The sequence below is a fragment of the Anser anser genome, assembly GCF_964211835.1.
Source record: "Anser anser genome assembly, chromosome: Z".
Taxonomy (NCBI): Eukaryota; Metazoa; Chordata; class Aves; order Anseriformes; family Anatidae; genus Anser; species Anser anser.
In genome coordinates this window covers 74,994,278-75,013,630 of record NC_139723.1, presented here as the reverse complement: position 1 = coordinate 75,013,630, position 19,353 = coordinate 74,994,278, and the positions used below count along the sequence as shown (strand labels likewise).

Genomic DNA, 19,353 nt, shown 5'->3' with positions numbered 1-19,353 from the left:
CTCCTTTATTAATCTGGATTCAGAAAGAATTAATAAATACAAACTTTAATTAATAAATACAAAGTCAGAACGGACACACAGAGCTTTGTTCATTTGGTAAATAGCTAATATCCTGCTTCATAACAAAACCTGCTATACAATATTGGATCCAGAGATTATAATTGTCTATGGTCTATCCAACCCTACAGCATTTTGTCCTGATAAAGCTAACCAGGCCAAAGATGTATGCAAAGCTCTACTCATTGTATGCATAAATATATATTCATCTTAGGGTTCCTTTGAAAATTAGTTGGTCAATCCTATTGTTAGCTGTGCCACTGCCTAAGGTATTACTAGAGTCCTATTACTTCTTATATTGTTTTCTTTCTCTTTCACAGAAATATGTTCCCTCCAAATCTGGTGGAAGCTTGCTTTAAACAGGTAAAAAATATTTTTCCATCTAAAACATATAATAAAGCAAGACATTTAAATGTAAAAGCATTTTCTTTAATAATAGCCTATGGTTGTACAACAGAAACAAATCTTACGTGTCCTGATATCTGTCACCAAAATAACCCCCAACCAAGTCTGATCTTTGTTTTCAATCTTATCATCTCAGTATTTACTGTGAGAAGGGAAGAAAACCCACCTGGCAAAACAAAGCAATGTTTTTTTCATAATGTCAAACTCATCAGTCTACAGCAAGCTTCACTAAAGGGAATTTAGTTTTCAGAAAAAGTGTTCTGTTAAATTGGGAGATACTAAGATATGCACCGTCATACAAAGACTGGAACATGTTCAAGAATGTCTCGTGGAAAATGTGCATAGGTTAGAAACTGAGACAACAATTTTTGTGGACATCAATAAGCGAATCAAAAAAGGGGACATCCTGTTGCCTGTGGTAGGAATGCTCTTTCTATGTTGCTTCCCATATTCCCTTCTAATTAGCTTCAGCTTAACCTAAACTATTCTACAAATATATATATATATGATAGTAACTAGTTACATTCCTCTTTTAAAAATGGGACATTATGGAAACCTATTGTTGTAATCTAATTGCTTCATAATGAGCCCCCAGAAAATCTTGACCTGGTAATATTTAACAGTTATTGCTGTAAAAATTAAGTAAGCTGGAATGTGGAAGTCAAAAAGCAAGAGTACAAAACAGAAACTTCCAAAAGACAGGCTGATTTACAGAAGGAGAGAATTTAAAAGAAACAGTGACATTTTCTTTAGTTGCATAAACCATGACCAATAAAAAGTAGTGACTTTCTACATTAAAGATTTTTTTTAAGTTAAAGATAAACAAGATGCAGGTCCAAAACCAACAAATACTATCACTTTGTTTTTAGCAAGGATGACAATGAAGTCAGGACAATGATGTAAAAGGACAGTATGGAAATGCAAAGATCTAACCTAGACTGGAAAAAAAAAAAAGAACAACGTAATGAAGTCAGGAAATTACATCATCTTCATCTCAAAATAATGAAAGAGTTAAGGCTTAAGGTTACATATCTAGCTGCAAGTATTTTTAATAAATCTGTCAAGTTCAGAAGTTATTATCTGTAACCGGTGAAAGCAATTATACAGACTTTTGAGTTGCAATTGCAAAAATATTTGGGAATTGATTTTAGCTGTTGATAATCCATTAGGCCTCGGTTCTACTGAAGGCTATGGCTACCCTGAAGGAAAGAGGAAAGACTTAGTAATAAATGAAAATAAAAAATACATAAGACAACAAAAAAAAAGTAAAATTTTCTTTCTTTCTTCTCTTCTTTCTTTCTTTCTTTCTTTCTTTCTTTCTTTCTTTCTTTCTTTCTTGTCTTTCTGTCTTTCTGTCTTTCTTTTTTTCTCTTTCTCTCTCTCTTTCTTTCTCTCTCTTTCTCTCTCTTTCTCTCTTTCTCTCTCTCTCTCTCTCTCTCTCTCTCTCTCTCTCTCTCTCTCTCTCTCTCTCTTTCTTGGGGTGGGGGTGGGGATTGCAACAGAAGTGCAACAACTCTAATCTCTTTGGACTTCTGTAGAACAGAGGTTTTAATATTAAGAGGGAAGTGAAATAGTTGAGCAAGGGATAAGGTTATTTTAAGAACTACAAAATTTGGGAAGGGAAGGCCCAGCTTCCAAACTTATGGAAGTTGCTGAATTGAGATGCTGGGTGTGTATCAGTTGATGTTTTTATGAATGACATTGCCACAAGATACACATAGTGAAATTTACAACTTGAAAATTACAAATGAAATTCACTTACACAGTGAATTTACAATTTGAATTTTACAACTTTACTTTACTTGAAAGTTGAAACACTTTGTATTGAGATATCCAACAAAAGCAATAGTCAGTATGCCCTGGCACAGTGTAAATCTAAGAAAGAGTGTAAGGCACAATAATGAATTGAATTGGCCATTGCAGAGATCGGCAAGGAAATCACTATAACTGAATTTAAACTGGGAATTAGAGTAAGATCTTTACCCTTTATTACCTTAAATGTGAAATGCTGGAAAAATCTTAAATTAGGAGTAGTGGGAATGAACTAGCTCATCAGTTTTAATATATTGCTTGTAAAAAAAATAAAAATCATTCAATAAAATTTCCTACGGCAACAGGAAACTCAGCTCTGTGACTAGCAGTTGTAAATCTAAGTTCTTAAAGACGTCCTGTAGGTTCTGTTTATATCACATATATTGTGTTTCTCACATGCTTCACGGCTTAAAGACTAAAAACTTAAGGCTTAAATTTAGCTTTAAGGCTAAAAATGGCCTAAAGCCTAAAAACAGTTCAATAAACAGGAAATGTTTAATGAAAATTTCTTCTGACTTTCATCCGCAGATATGCTTACTGAAACATCAGTCATACTGGTAGTATTATCTTCTCAATCAGGTAGCAAAACTTTGATTTTTTGTTGTATTAGGCATGTTACACTAAATCATTTTACAGGAGAAACAAGTATGTCTGTGATTCATAGGTATCCAGATGACTTTGTACATCTGACTCCAAACTTTCTTTCCAAAAGCTCATATCAATTTTTTCTTAAGTATCTTAAAAGATTTATGAAGGATGATTATTAATCTGCTTCTGCAACACCATGTTTGCAGTCTCATACAAAGAATACTCATAGTTCTCTACTCTCAGATGCATAATACTGATCAACAGCTTTGCACACGTGGAAACCATCACTGGCATACACTCCCCACTTTCGAATCACATCTATTGATATATTAGATGCTCACATTCTGCCTTTTCCAAAAGCAAGTTTCTTTCCTGACAGATATCTGAATTAGAACGCAATGGAAGGTTTTTCTCTTCCTTTCTCACCACTCACCAGTTTCTCACCACTATTGTGGAGCTGGTCATTTCCGTATGACATATGTTGCTACCTTCACTATTCAGAGGGCTGTGATTTTTATTGGTGTCAGGAGAATCTGAAAAGACTGACTGCAGATAAATATTCCACACAACTAAAATTAGTTAACTTTGTTCAACAGCTTCTTCATACCCCTATATTCACCCCCAGTTAGGGGATATGCAAATAAATCTTTGGATTTATCTTTCAGTTCTAGCCATTAGCTTTTAATTTCTCTTTCTTTGCTAAATTCAAAGATGCTATCTATCATGTGGCTGAGCAGTCTGCTTGTTAGGCAGAAACTGCTTTATAACTGGTCATTCTTTGTGCTGTGCTCTGGGAATACATAAAAAGACAAAAGAAACAAAAATGAACTTGGGACCTCAGGAGAAAAATAATCATTCTACAAATTTGAGGAGGGTCATTGTGTTGTATTCACAAAGCAAGTGGAACTGGTTGTGAGCCAAAGCTTAAAGAACTGGAAAGGTGCATCTAGTAACTGTGTTTTTTGTGAGCTGTTTTTCATTAATATTTTTTCCCTAACTCATGCTTACCAGGGGGATTGGAATTGTAAATCACACATCCAGACATCAATACTAATATATACTGTCTATTCCTCATGATAATTTTGGCTGGTTGAGATATATTTTAACCTTTCAACAGCTCAGTGATATAAATTTTTATAGTTCACTTACAGATAAGGTTTCTCATAAAAACTATTAGTACTAATATGTATTAAATAGTATTTGCCTCTCTTCTAGTTTGCTTTCTATACATGAATTAATGGAAAATTTGTGAGTATTTTGCATCTAAAGTCTTACCAGGCAGAAGTGCTTCTGTCTGGAGATACAATGTACCGATCAACCTCAGAAATGACAGCATCACAGAGATGTTGTTTAGCCCTGTATAGTTGTGCAGACATCTAGTAAAACATAACCAGCTCATCTGAAACCCTAAGCCTACTGATTGCTTTATGTGAGCAATTTTATCTCATTTCATCCATTACTGAATGATGGAAAAGAATGAGGATATGCAGAATTGTAATGTAATGTTAAAATGTCAGTTTGAGCTAAAAAAAATCTAGGAGAGTTAAGTACTTTTACTTAGATCTCCAAGAATCGTGGATAACCCTGATTACCAGCACGATACAGTAGAGATCTCCCTGCAAATAGGGATTTCATAAAAACTCACAAATTGATGTCTGTCACAAGTTTTTCTGCAAAGTGTTAATCATCAACTCTGCTATTACTCACCTAGTTCAAAACCTTTGACATTTTCTATCTTCTTGCAGGTGCTCTTTAACCCCATCACTGTCTATAAACAGTTGGCTTTTCACCATTCCACATACAGAAAATTTGTTTTGCAGTTATCAAGCATTCAAGTATTTTGCATTTAGTGCCATCTGAAAAAGCACTAACAAGAATAAACCTCAACCTACACTTTTTCCTTGGTAGATATCTCCTTTGCAGTTCCTGTATTTGGTTTTTCTTAATTTCTTTTGTTTCACCAGGAATCTTCTCATGACTTTTGATAGACAATGTTGTGCATAGGAAGGCAGACATATCCACATATTTATCCTTACCCTCATTTATCAATAATGAAAGAATCACCAGCTCAAGTGACTGCGACACAGCAAATAAAGTAATAAAAATAAAGTAAATAAAGTAAAATAAAAATAATAGTAATAAAAATGTGATAAAAATAATGAAGTAAAATAAAGCAAATAAAGTAATAAAAGCAAAGAAAGCTCTAATTCTGTTGCTCAGATTCCCATTTTGAATGCCTTTCTAAATAAACACTTTCTCCGCTGTTCTCCACACTGGGAAGGATTCTAGAAAGACTGTTCTCTCTGGGCTAAAGCTAACATTTCTGAATACTTAAGTCTGACCAACAGGATGAGTCAACAGAACAGATCTAGAGTTCTGTGTACCAGTAGTGCACAGAGTGCACAGTAGTAGTTGAAATGGAAACAGAATTTGCGGAGAGATCCTACAATCCATATTATAACCCTAAAGAGAGAGCTACCTAATACACAATCAAATACATTCTCCCATTGGGAAAGAATTCCATGATCAGCATGAAAAAATAATTAAAAAAAAAATACTAAAAAAAAAATATGAAGGAATAAGCCTATTGCAACCTAAGATGATTTCTAGCTGTGTTTTCAAAAGTCAGAAACTTCACGTGATTGTATTTGCTGCCCAACTCTTTGTCAGTCCCCCATCGTAATTGTTGAGTCCAGTGGCTCCAACACAGGGGACACGGCATGGGGGGGAGGATGTCTCGCAGAAACTAAGATTGTGGTAACACTGAAAGAAAAGCAGTTTATGACTTATCTCCTAACCTGTTCCAACAGTAAGCAGCCAGCACACATCTAACACTGTCTAGCAGCCATATCATGTGGTTTTTTTAGCCTACTCATATAGATAGGAATGAGAGAGTAATCTAAAGATAATGGGGGAGAATCAGGCAGAAGTCAGTTATGATGTGCCTAGAGAAAGAAGGGGAGGAAAAAAAAATGCAACTAGGAAATTCTGCAGAGTGTTAGTCTTTAATTCCAGACCTCACTAGGACCTTACTTTTTCATGTTTTTCTAATCTGCATGCCCACAATTACAAATTACAAAAAATTACACACCTCAGATATTTGCATTTAGGAATTTTTACCTAGTTTTTCTCATACTGAGAAACAGAAATACAAATATACATATAATAAAACCATCACATCCATACACTTAAAAAAATAATAATTAGAAGCATTTGATATATAGCATTAGGCAATACTTAAACACTCCTGTCAGGACTGAAATGAAATCTCTTTGCTGTTAATTTCTAGGTAATTTCCATTTCAACTCTAATACCTCTCCGTCACTTAAAGAGGTAATCCCATGCCCTCTTTCCCTGGCTGTGTAGTCCCACTCTCAGTGTTTCGCCACTTCTGGCACGCATCTGATTTCTCAGTGAGCTGATTTACCTCCATAGCATGTACAAAAACTGGCCATCTTTGTGCTTGATCATTTTCCTACCAATTTAAAGAGCACTGGCTCATGGGGAGATCAAACCTGAATGGACACAGAGAAGAAATTATCACAGATTGGATGGGAGTCATTGAGGGAGTAGAGCTATGCTTTTATATGCCAGCCCACTGTTTGAACAGCTCAGCTGCCTCTTCTAACTGCAGAACAAGACTTAAAGCTTTTAAGTAAATTTAATTTAAAACTCAAGAATATCTGAACTCCATGGTGGTTTACATCTTATGACATCTTATTGAGAATATTTCCATAAATCTCCTGTAAGAAAAATTTTCCTGAAATCCTGGAAGACTTAAAGTCTTTAGGAGATACAGCAAATATGTTGTAATTGTACATCGAAACTATTGAGGCATGGAAAATAACAGAAACTTAGGTCGGTGTTGCTAGGTGTTGATATTCAGGTCCATCTTAGTCCATAAGCTCCATTTCACTCACATACTCTAAGACTGTGCAATAGTTTACCAATGTTACTAATAATACAACAGCTCTTGGACCTGATATTTGAGTTTTGTAGGCAGGACCAAAGAAATAAAAATCCAAAGTTGCTAAATAATCTTGACACCTGTATTCCATTTCTTTAAAATTATATTTAGCATCCTGAGCTATATTAGATACATTTTACTAGTGATATTTAGTATTCTTTGTGCTTAAAAGAACTTAATCAGGACAGGGCTGAAGGGATTTTTGAACCCTGAAAGAAGTATTCCGGGCACATATTTCTCTTTGTAAAAGTATGATTTGGTGGAATACAGGTTGTCAAAGTAGAGATTTAGTAGCATACTGAGATCTTGAAATTGATTTGCCCATTACATAATGGAACCATTTAAAGTAAAATCCTTTCCTTAATGATAATAATAATAATTAGTAGTAGTAGTAATAATAATAATGAATTGTTACGGCAAAGCAGGGAAAACTAATGGCTTTGCCATAGCAAAGTCCTAATGTCAGGTTATAAGATATGGAAAAAAAGGTGCATGTTATGTTTAGGTTACATTCAGTCTAATTTTTTTTCTAATTTAAAAAGAAGAAAAAGTAAGAAAAATCCAAAGCACATGAGAGTATTCCAAAAAGACAAAAAAAAAGACCTATTTATTCAACAATTGAAAAAATGTCGGTGGGAAAAATGACAATTTATGAGAACGCAAACTCAGAATCAATAGTTTTGTCACAAAGCTCATGAGCTAGACAGATAAACATGTCTTAGATTTCAACATACTTATGAGAGAGCAAGTTCTGGAATCTAAAGGGGAGAAGACTTAGCTCTTGAAGTCAATACAGATTTTTGTTGTTTTCAGGAAAGCCAGGTTTTCATCACAGTTCATTTTACCACCAAGTACTACACAAAGAATTCAAATGTCCTACAGTAGTAATTAATAATTTAATGTGTGATTTTTTTACCTTTGTCTGCTATAATTCACATGATTTCCATATTTCTGTTCTTTTTGTTTTACCAGTTCAAAACTAACTATGAAAAGAGAATGTTTAAAGTAGATATTCCATCCAATGACACATCCACAGTGGCTTCCATAATAAGCAATGTGTCTGAAGCAATGGAAACTCTCACCCGAATGAAAGAGGAAATGGTTCCTGTTCCAGGTTCTGTAAATGGAGTGAATGCCCTTGGCTTGGTGGTTTTCTCAATTAGCTTTGGCTTAGTGATCGGAAGCATGAAGGAGCAAGGTCAGGCATTAAAAGACTTCTTTGATAGCCTTAATGAGGCTATCATGAGATTGGTAGCTCTAATCATGTGGTAAGTGCCTCTGATAAATTATGGATTAAGTTACTAACTATTTTTTTTTCACCACAGTCATGCACTGAATAGCTAGAATCTGTCTGGCAGAAAGTCAGACAATAAGATCTTAAATTCCTTGTAGCCTTTTTGGTAAGTGATCCCAAGAACTGTAATTCTGTATATATAAGTAATTTGTTAAAAAAATGCCTAGTCTTTCAGACTGCTTGGCTTTTGACCCGGAGCAAAATCAGGATCTATGGCAGAATTTGCCAAGCTTATACAGAGCCATTCTATGTCTTCAGAAAGACAATAATCAAAAAAACATGCTGTCAAAGTCTGTATAATCTACTTAGACTTTGCTAAAGGAAACCGACAAATGTCTCCCATAATAAGATTTCTACACAGCAAGACTTTGCTATCTTTAGTTTCCAACACAACTGGTTCCTGGTTCCTGTGTAGTGTGTAAATATGTCCTTGCGTTGTAGCTGCACTGCACACAAACATACATAACTTTTTCTACTTCCTTGTTGTGTTCAGTAGATAAATAAAACCAATACCTTTTCCCTCAAACAAGAGGTATGAACTCTTTTAAACACTGAAGTTTCATCTTTTTGTCATGTAGAAGGTTAATTATGAAAATAGTCTGAAATGTCTTGTTGCCTTCTTTACTATGGAAAAAAATAACAACCAAAAAGCAAAACACAAACACACACACAACCAAACCAAACCACAAAGCCCTAACAAACTCACTTATCTTGCAGTATTAGATGCAAAACTAAAAAGTATATAAATATATATATGAGTATAAAAGTATATAAATATGCTTATATATACATTCATATAACTATATAAAGAGTAATATACACAGTATATAAAGAATTAAATATATTATAATATAGTATTTAAATAATAATAAATATACATACAAGTTAAACTCTTAACATCTTAAAAATCTATATAATGAAAAAAATCTTTTCTCATTCTTTACCGGCAAGCTTACAATGATAAAGCACTGAGTAGTATCTGAGAAACATCTAAATGGATTTTATGGCTAAAAGTGCAGTGGAGATATGCTAGGTAATGGTGTACTCTGATGACTTACTCTAAAAAATGGGTTGGTATTTATGGAAATAAGTCTGTATCAAAAGTCTAGCTGTAACAGATTTGTGTTTCTGTAGATCTTAAGAGTTTTATGCTGAGTTCTAGCTCCTTCTTCACTTGTAGGTGTCCTTATTGACAAGAAAAATCAAATTAGACTACTCTTGCTGGTGCCCCACAGAGCCATAACCTCTGCCATACAGACAGCTCCATGCTAGTGTTATCCAGTGCGCCACTAGGAATGGGCAGAATACACTTGAATCATTGGAAGTGTGAGTTCCTTCCCCAGCAACGTGGGAAACAGTAGTGGAGAGAGAAAAGCACTGGGCACTTGGCATAGTCTGCAACAACGTTGGATGAGTCTTCATTCATACAGGCAGAATTATACCAGAATTGGCTAAACCAGCTTTTGACACTCGAATTCCAAAGGAAGCTCATCTTCCTACCTGTTAAAGAAAGTTACTGAAGAATTTTGAGTTGAGGCTGTTCTTCTATAAGTTCATCTCTACATGGCAGAGTTTTTCCTGTGTCTGGCCAACCCAGTTTTTTTATGTGATTTTCATGCCTTATAAGAAGTTCTTTAAGATTTCATATATGAAAGGTGCAGTATACATCTCCTCTTCCTGTATTCCTCTTACCAGAGCCTATTAGAAATATTCACTGCTGTGATTTCATCCAGGTTGAGCTGTTTAGAGTTAAACAGTTAAATTCTCAAATTATTTCTGAATAATTACAGTCATTGTACCACTAAATGCTACTTTCATGCTTGCATATAAATACCAAAGATATGGATGAAGAAGTGTTGTTTTTTTTTTGCTTTGTCCAATATAGATTTTAATTTCTTGTTTGCAGGTATGCACCACTTGGAATCCTGTTCTTGATTGCTGGAAAAATTGTTGAGATGGAAGATATGGGTGTGATTGGTGGTCAGCTTGCCATGTACACTGTAACAGTTATCATTGGTTTGCTTATCCATGCTGTCATTGTCCTACCTCTTCTGTACTTCCTAATCACTCGTAAGAACCCTTGGGTATTTATTGGAGGCCTAATCCAGGCACTGGTCACAGCTTTGGGAACATCTTCAAGGTATAACAGAATATTTTAAGTCCATATTTTTTCTATAGTATTATTGGTTTGAGAAACAATTTTGCCTAATATAATTGGTTAACTTCATATTCCAATGTACACTTGGGCACTTAATTGCAGTTCCACTGCTCTCTGATAGAGATGACTATTATCACTATGTTGACTTGAACCTTATTTTTTATGAGACTGCTTGAACAGAGATGAAATAGGTGAGTTTGGTGATGCACACTCTATGGCTGGAACCCTTGTGACACTGCCTTTGTCTTTGAGATTTATAGGTAGTTTGTAACCACTTGTTGGTAAAGGGTGAAGCTGGCAAACAAAACTTTACATTTGTGCATGGCAAAACAGAGCAGCAAAGGGATTGCATGAGAGAGTGTGAGAGCCCTTCATGGCATGTGATATTCTGTACTAAAGATCCTGTTAGCCAGTGATGGATGGTACAACCTGCAACAGAAATGCCCCTATTGTTCCTTGTTGATGAGGTCAGAGGAACTTCACATGAATAAAAATCCTGTTTGCATCTATGATGAACAGAAACATTGCTATAATCAAATATAGGTTTCCTATACCATAAGACCTTTCGTAAAGCACTTTCCATTTCAATAGATTCTTAAAGTATGCCCTAAAAATAGTTGTTTTCAGTCAGCTATTCTGCATAAATAAATTCAAGACACTAGTGTTTGGATTCGTTTTGAAGATCTGGATGAGAAGCTATTAGGATTATTAATGTGGAATCCGATTAAGTTTTGTATCAATAAAAATGCTGTTAAGGAAAAATGTCTTTATCTTAGTGGGTAAAAAGGGACAATTACTAAGTTTCATTACTAAGTTTTTGGCATTTTGATGTTAATCCTTGCAATCTGTGGAATGCCTAAAAATGAAATTTATTAATAATGATTTTAATAGGAAGATGATACAACTGAAGACAAGTGACACAGTTTAAGAGAAAATAAATAGTGCCAAATAAAATTAGTATCTAATTTTTATGATACTACAACTTTGGTGGGTAACGCTAATAGTTTTAAGAGAATATTTTCCAATGTCTGTGAAATGTTCAACTTGGAGCTACTCAAGATTCCGAGTAAGAACCTAGATTGATGCTGGATCAAGAGAGCACACTAAAGTGCATTTAAAAACTGTTCAAAATTCAACTGTAAGTTGACTGCCATCAAAGAGATTTTCTAGCACAATCTTCCACAGCCCTTCTTTACTTAATACTTTATCAGTATTTTTATTTTATCAGGATTGATAAAGTTTTCAAAGACATGAAAGTCTGTGAAGTACTTAGCAATGAAGACGTCACAGAAACAGAGTAATCTGAATTGCTGAGTCTTGAAAAACCTCTTTATTTTGGTGTAATCAGGTGTAGCGATACATCTTCAAAAACAAAGAGTCCAGTCCACTCCTATGAAGTAGCCACCTTATCCTTCCTTCTGAGACAGTGTCTCTGAAATGTAACTTGGCAATGTGTGGGCTGAATGGGCATTCCTGTAGTATAGGAAGCAAATTGTACAGTTATATTGATCTTTAAATGGGATGACTGTTTATTTGGATGTAGCAGAGCGCAAAGATTAAGTAGTAAAGTGGTGTAATCATCTATCAGAATGCCCCTTCCAATTGAGCCATTAAATAAAGAGGGAGAAAATATGCTGTTTAGTGAAGGTTTGAATAAATGAATTTGTATAACTTCAGGAAAACAATGCCTAGGATTGGTTCATTCATAACTCCATGGCATCAAAAATGGGAAGTGGGAATTTTAAAATAGATATTTCTGCCTAGTGTGCCAAAGTATAACAAAATCTGATAAAAAGTATAACAAAGTATAACAAATTCTAAAGTTAGACACATTCAGACTAGAGACTACATAGTAACAATAATGAACCATTGGAAAATCTTTCCAAGTACATTAGGAGAATCTGCATTATTAGAAATGTTTAAATTCAGCCTTGGCTTTATTTATTTATTTATTTTTAATATTCTAGTAGATCACGTAAAAACTAAGACAATCAGAACAATCTTTCTTGTTATATAACATATGACACTTTCTGCATTCCTCTTTGTAAAATGTGTACCAAGTAGCATGTCATGCATTATCTTCTTTTTGTTTCAGTTCTGCAACACTACCTGTTACATTTAAATGTCTAGAAGAAATAAACGGAGTGGACAAACGAGTTACAAGATTTGTACTCCCTGTCGGTGCTACAATTAATATGGATGGAACTGCTCTATATGAGGCTTTGGCTGCAATTTTCATTGCACAGGTTAACAACTTTGATCTGAACTTTGGGCAGATTATCACAATCAGGTACAGAAGCCATTATTACCTACATCTAATAAAAGCACCTTTGTGATGACTCCTTCTTGCTGATATATGAGCGATTAAAAAAAAAGCATCTAGAGCTAAAAACAATAACTGCTACAGTAGCTGAATAACTGTAATGATTTATATCTTCTGCACAGAAAACGCCCCCCAGCACATATTCTCCATTAGGTAAACATTTAAAAACTAGAGCATAACACACCTATCACTGCACTTAGTATACTGAGTCAACAGGAACAATATTTAATAACTTTTTAATTTCTTTTGTCATTAAAATTTTCTTTATTAAGAATTCATGCAGCTGCTGGGAGCTGTGGACTGTATATCAGTAGTGGATAGTTTGCATTGCATGTACCAAGCCATAGGATAAAAGCAGCACAGTGGCATGGTACCATGGCTAACCTAAGGCTAAGAGGGGTGGTGTTTTCCTTGTCTTGATGGTCTCAGAATACAAGTAGAGTTTGTGTAAGGAGTGTGTAAGGAGTAGAAATTCCCTTTATTAGTCCAGCTGACAGAGGTGGAGAAGATGAGTATGTTTTCAAGCACACAAGCCTTCATGTTTGAAATAGAACAGAAAAACAAACAAACAAACAAACAAAAAAAACCACTATGTAGCTCTTGATGATAACTGATATGCATTAATGTCATTATGTAACAAAAAATTTAAGAGAAAAGGGTGATGGGTACCTGTGCAAAAGAAAGAAATGTCAACAAGGGGAGAAAGGGACACTATAGTACAGAGAGAGAAAAGTATTCATCACTCAGGAGTAGTGAACATTCAGATAGTGGTGAATGGGGAATGTAGGAGATTTTCCAGCAGAAGTGCTTTTCTCCTTAAAACAAAAACAAAAACCAAAAAGCAAAAAACAAAACAAAACAAAAACCACCAGCTTAATTCAATATTCATCAACAGAAGGCATAAATCTGCCTTCACACTCTGAGGCAATAATTCCACATTCATTAATACTAGAGCTGCTCGCTGCCAAATCACCTGACAAAATATATTCTTCCTAAACCAGGTGTGAACAAGCATATTTATGTCAAGTTACTAGAGTGTATGATTCAGGGTTCCTGCCAGCTTTCTTTTTTTTGGTGGCTGAATGCCAACTGCCAGAGGACAGATTATAATTCACTTGGCATAAAGTTACAGTACTGCATCCAGGTTTGGGGCCCCCAGCACAAGAAGGATGTGGACCTGTTAGAGCAGGTCCAGGGGAGGACTATAAAGATGCTCAGAGGGCTGGAACACCTCTCCTGTGCAGAAAGACTGAGAGACCTGGGGATGTTCAGCCTGGAGAAGTGAAGGCTCTGGGGACACCTCATTGAGGCCATTCCATACTTAAAGAGGTCTTATAAAAAGGTTGGAGGAGGAGTCTTTTCTCAGGTAGATACTGATAGGACAGAGGGGAATGGTCTTAAATTAAAAGAGGGTAGATTTAGATTATACATTAGGAGGAAATTCTTCTCTGTAGAAGGGTGGTGAGGCCCTGGCACAGGCTGCCCAGAGAAGCTGTGGCTGCCCCATCCCTGGAGGTGTTCAAGGCCAGGCTGAATGGGGCCTTGGCCAACCTGATCTAGTGGGTGGCATCCCTGCCTACGGCAGGGGGGTTGGAGTTCAATGATCTTAAAGGTCCCTTCCAACCCAAGCCATTCTATGGTTCTATGATTCTATAGTGAGGTAGACAGAGAATAAAAGTTTTTGCATTAGATCTGTCATGACAAAATTACCTCCTCGAATTTACTTTTAACATGTTTGAGCTGCTGGAGTGCATTTGTTCAGCAAGTGGTGACATGTACTTATGTTTTTGACCATCCATTAGGATCTTCTAGGGTATTTACAATCACAAAATCATGTGTCCATGGTTCTGGATAAAGGCTTAGTGTATACATTTTAGGTTAAAATCCACACACCCCTGCATCCGTGCAGTGCTCAGATTAGGGACTGGAGTTATTTTTTTCTTTATTGCTGAGCAAAAGCATTCTTGTTTCATATCTGTTGTTAATGTTTGCAGATGATAAGGTGTTTACTATGAAAGTCAATTAATTGTTCTTGCGGTCTCTTTTCTCAGCATCACAGCTACTGCTGCCAGTATTGGGGCTGCAGGCATTCCTCAAGCTGGACTGGTCACCATGGTCATTGTGCTTACATCAGTAGGTTTGCCTACAGATGATATCACTCTTATCATTGCAGTGGACTGGTTCTTGTAAGTACTTTTCCAGCATCATTAAGAACTTAGACCACATTTAGAAGTGCAGTAGCCAGGGATGTTTTGACAATACTGCAACCAGTGGTGTACTTTTGCTGTCAAAGGTATTTGGAAAGAAATGTTGAAAAGAATCACAGTTTCTTGCAATTAATGAATATTCTTAGACCAGATGGTAAGAGGTGTTACTTAGTGATGGTTCCTCCTGTGTGCAAAAGTTTTACTTAGAAACCTGGATCCTTACCATACTAGGAGAACTGTTAGATACACTGTAATTCAACCAGAAAAGCTATAGTCTTTTTTTTTTTATTTTTATTTTTTTGTGGGCTTGGGGGAGGGCAGTTGATGAAAACCTTTCCATCAATCAGGCTCAAAGTATGGAAGTTGACTGGTTCAGACCTAACATATTTCATTACAGACCTGTTGTCTATCTAATCCAGGAATCTACATCTTCCCCATAGAAGATGTAGATGTAGATCCCCCCCACAGAAATGAAAAACAGTTGTGTAATTCTTACCCAGCAACCACAACGTAGCGTAGCGTCCTTCAGTTTTTCTATTCCTCTGTTGGCAGTACAGCTACACTTGTAGGTATATAGGGTAATCTCTTAGAGAAATCCAAGAAACAAATCACAACTAATAGAGGATCATTTCTTCCAACCTCTATTTGCCCATTTTCCAGAGACTTTCACCCTTCAGTCTTCCCAAATGATCCCTGTAAGAAGTTGCCTATGTCTTTTTCAGAATGTTAATGTCTTCAAATGATTATCTAAGCACATGCCACAGCCATATGTGAGTGGACACCCATCCATTAACAGTACCACTCACTTCTCATCAAGCTGCCTCCCGTATCTTCTGGGCAGAGCTTTCTAAGAGGGATGAGTTGTTGTAGTTTACTTTGAATCATTTCAGCAGGATTTCATTACTAAATTACTGACCATAGTTTATGGTCAGGAGGAAAATAATAATAACTTACATTTTCATTGGCTTTCTGTGTTGAGAAGATATCAACCCAAACCAGCAGAGTATAGAAATACCTCTGAGAAGCATCTATCATATGCTCCCTTTATCATGCTCATCACACAGATACTTATTGCTGTGAGGTTACCAACAGTATTAACGTATTTTGTGCCTCCAAATCCTAGTATATTGTATATTACTGTAGAAGGAATAGTGGCATTAAAAGTTAAATGAATATACATAAAATTACTGAATCATCAAGTAGCTGTGAAAAGGTTGTTTAAACAACTGGTCTGCATACTTCCCAGAACAAGTGGTAAAGCCAAGGCTAATTTACCATTTCTTTTTAGGGATCGTCTCCGTACCACTACCAATGTCTTGGGAGACTCCATTGGAGCAGGAATTGTTGAACACTTATCACGGCATGAGCTGAAGAACAGGGATGCTGAGATGGGTAATTCTGTGATAGAGGAAAATGAAATGAAGAAACCATACCAGCTGATTTCACAAGAAAATGAGAGTGAGAAACCATTAGATAGTGAAACCAAGATGTAGGGTAAAGAAGGCATGAGTCCAACACTACAAGTGTGGAAAATACACACTTATTCCAGCCATTTATATCATGAATTTACCAAGTCCACTTATTCCCTGTAATCTCCCTTTATGCTTGCACTGGAAAGAATTAATGAAAATATATTCCAAATTAGCAGTGATCAAGGTATATGTTGTCTTCCCACTTAAAAAAGAAAATTAACAGGCAACAACACTGGTCCTGCTATACAAGTGATAACTGGGGATAAAAAAATCATAATCAATTAAGTTAAAAAATAAAAATAAAAATCAGTGTGTGTGTTACTCGGTCCTGTAAATGTGATTTTTTTTTTTTTTTTTTATGAACTGGAAAGTAAAAACAGATAACAGAGCCTGAAAATGGTTTTATTTTTTTAAATACCTGTTGTGAAATTCCTAACATCTATAAGCACACAATCAATACTTCTAACTTAATAACTGCATTCAGCTAAGTAAATTAACATTTTTTGTTTTTTCATCTGATGTTCTTTTGTCCTAGCATTACATCCTTGTTCAATTACTAGCAAGACAATAAAAAGGACTGTAATTGAAAGGATTAAAAAAAAAAAAAAAGAGAGAGAGAGAGAGATATGTAGGTAAAGAAACAAAAAGAAAAAACAAAACAAAAACACAATCAGCACTTTTATCAGCTGACTTGAGATACTTCAGAGAAAGTGATTTTATCTGGACACAGTTTTTTGCATTGTCCTCAGCTGATCTTGACAAAAACCTAGTCAGCTCCCACTGACTTGCAAACATTTATGTACCTCCACTCTGGATTTGCCCCAATAATTTCAACACCACAACCCAGCTGAACAATATACGTGTGTAAGTGTTTGTAGGAGCAAAGCCCTAGGCTGTATTGACTCTGGGACTGGAAATGCATCTTCATCTATGTGTGGAGGAAAAAAAAATATATTAAAAAATTATGCTCTGGGTATGCCAATTAATCTCCTTAATAAGCAGTAATAAGAACAGGAGGGAGTGATATCCCTCTGCAGGAGGTGTAGAAGGGTGAGATGATCATATCCTAATGGTACTGGATTCTAAATCTGAATCCCTGATGCCAACAAGGGATTTTCTGATTGGAAAACTCCCAAATGCTTGTTCAGTCCACTGACAGCAATAAAGCTGTTAGCTGGATTTACATTTTTCCACCTGGAGAAGGCTCCCTAACTACATGAGAATTTTCAAAATCCTTGTACATTTATTGGCAGCATCTCAAAAATAAAAAACAACCCTTTAGAAATCAAAACTAATGGGTGTTTTTTTACATTTTTTTAGGGAAAAAATGTATAAAATGCAAAATAGTAAATACTATAATAAATATTGAAAACTTAATTAGAAAGAATTTTAAAAAGCAATATTGTAGGTTTCTTTCGGGAAACAGATAAACAAAGAATGAAAAAAAAGGGGATAATTCACTTTTAATCCTGTGGCTGTTTGTTCATTTCAGCATTACTCTCTGATGAAGCCCTTTTCTAGAAATGTAAATTATATATATTTTCCTTTTTACCTTGTATTATTATAGAGGTTAAACTGGAAAGTTTAATAATACAGTTATGGTTGGGGGAATGAAGAAATATGAATTGAAAGGCACAATAACGTTGAGCAATCATTTTTATTCAAATATAAGTTTCTCTTCTTTCTGCCTTCCCTGTTTAAAAATAAATAAATAAATAAATAAAAATGAAGGATTCCCTTGCAAAGTCCCAGTTGCTACTCAGAAAAAAACATTCAGTATGTTGCTTTTGTCACTAAAAGAACATAAATACAGTGTGTTTCACTGTAGTGAATATGTCAGCATCTTGACTGAAGGTAAATCTTTTTCTGTGTCTAAAGTAACAAGGCAAGACTGTTTTTTTTCTGGACTGAAAACTCCTACCCAACTTCTCCTGTTGAGTAGCCCAGACAGTATGGGCAGGCAGTCTTCAGTGACTGAAGTGAGCCGGGTTTAACCCAGACTATCGAGCAGTCAAACCTGCAAAGCTCTAAATGAATCTCTGGCTGAAAGAAATCAAGAACGATTTATTTTTTTTTCTAACAGAACACAAATCTAGGATTCAGACATTTTCTGATACGTTATTAGAGATATTTTTATATAGCTACTGTATTCAGAATGTGTGTATAAATGTTAACTGTAGAATATATGGCATAACAATTTAATTTTTGTTAAGATTCTGTTTGGAAATACATTGCAAAGGCTTAATGTAAATGTCTGTCTTTCTATGACATCAGCTGAGAAAAATGAATTGTGTCACAAAGTATGTGATCTTTTTTTATACTAACTCTGTTTCTTTTGGAAATCAGATATTATAGAAAAATTCCTTTCCCCATCCCCTATTGGTTCTGCATTGGTATGCACCCAGAGTGGATTGAGAAACATTACTTTGTAGATGTATTTTCAATAAAAATAGTTTTACATTACTGCTTTTTATTGGGGGATTTCTTTCAAATGCTCTCTAACTGAAGCTTCACACAAACTCAAAACAAATGAACCCATAATATGCAACTTAGGAATTCCAGGCCATTATATACAGTAGGGTCTGGCTATAGCAAGGCTTCCTTATTTTATATATCCGCTTACAGTTTCAAGACCAAAAAAAATAAGTAGATAAATGAAACAGCACAGAAAAAAAGAATGAAGAAAGAGTGGGTGTAGAGGAACATTAAAAAGAAAAAGAACCAAAGTTAATCAAACTTAATTTCAGTCAAATTCAGATATATAACTTCATATATATAAATTCAGATTTATAACTTCATATTGATATCTGCAAAATATTAAAATATTAAACATTTATATTTGAATTTATTCAACAACTGCAAAGTAGTTATTTCATTTTGGATGTGTAATTACACAGTCCAAATGCAGAAATGTCATAGTGCCATGGGAAGTAATAGAAGTCAATTGACTAAGATATTACAGAATTGTTACATTACAGTCGTCCTAGACAATCCACTGTTTTTCTCACAGAAGTGGTTTGGGATGGTGTCAAAGTCCATTTGGCAACAAATTCAGCTAGCAGAGATACCA

General features: G+C 35.2%; 1 protein-coding gene across 1 annotated transcript in view; it reads left to right on the top strand.

The window, feature by feature from the left end:
• SLC1A3 (solute carrier family 1 member 3) overlaps positions 1-18,746 on the top strand; it is a 64,112-nt gene extending 45,366 nt beyond the window's left edge. The window contains exons 5-10 of the mRNA XM_083818490.1: positions 378-420; positions 7,802-8,097; positions 10,030-10,263; positions 12,377-12,571; positions 14,656-14,790; positions 16,100-18,746. Of these exons, the coding sequence (XP_083674616.1) occupies positions 378-420; positions 7,802-8,097; positions 10,030-10,263; positions 12,377-12,571; positions 14,656-14,790; positions 16,100-16,304 (1,108 nt within the window). The 3' untranslated portion in view covers positions 16,305-18,746. The remainder of the gene's footprint in view (positions 1-377; positions 421-7,801; positions 8,098-10,029; positions 10,264-12,376; positions 12,572-14,655; positions 14,791-16,099) is intronic.
• Positions 18,747-19,353: the final 607 nt, after the last annotated feature.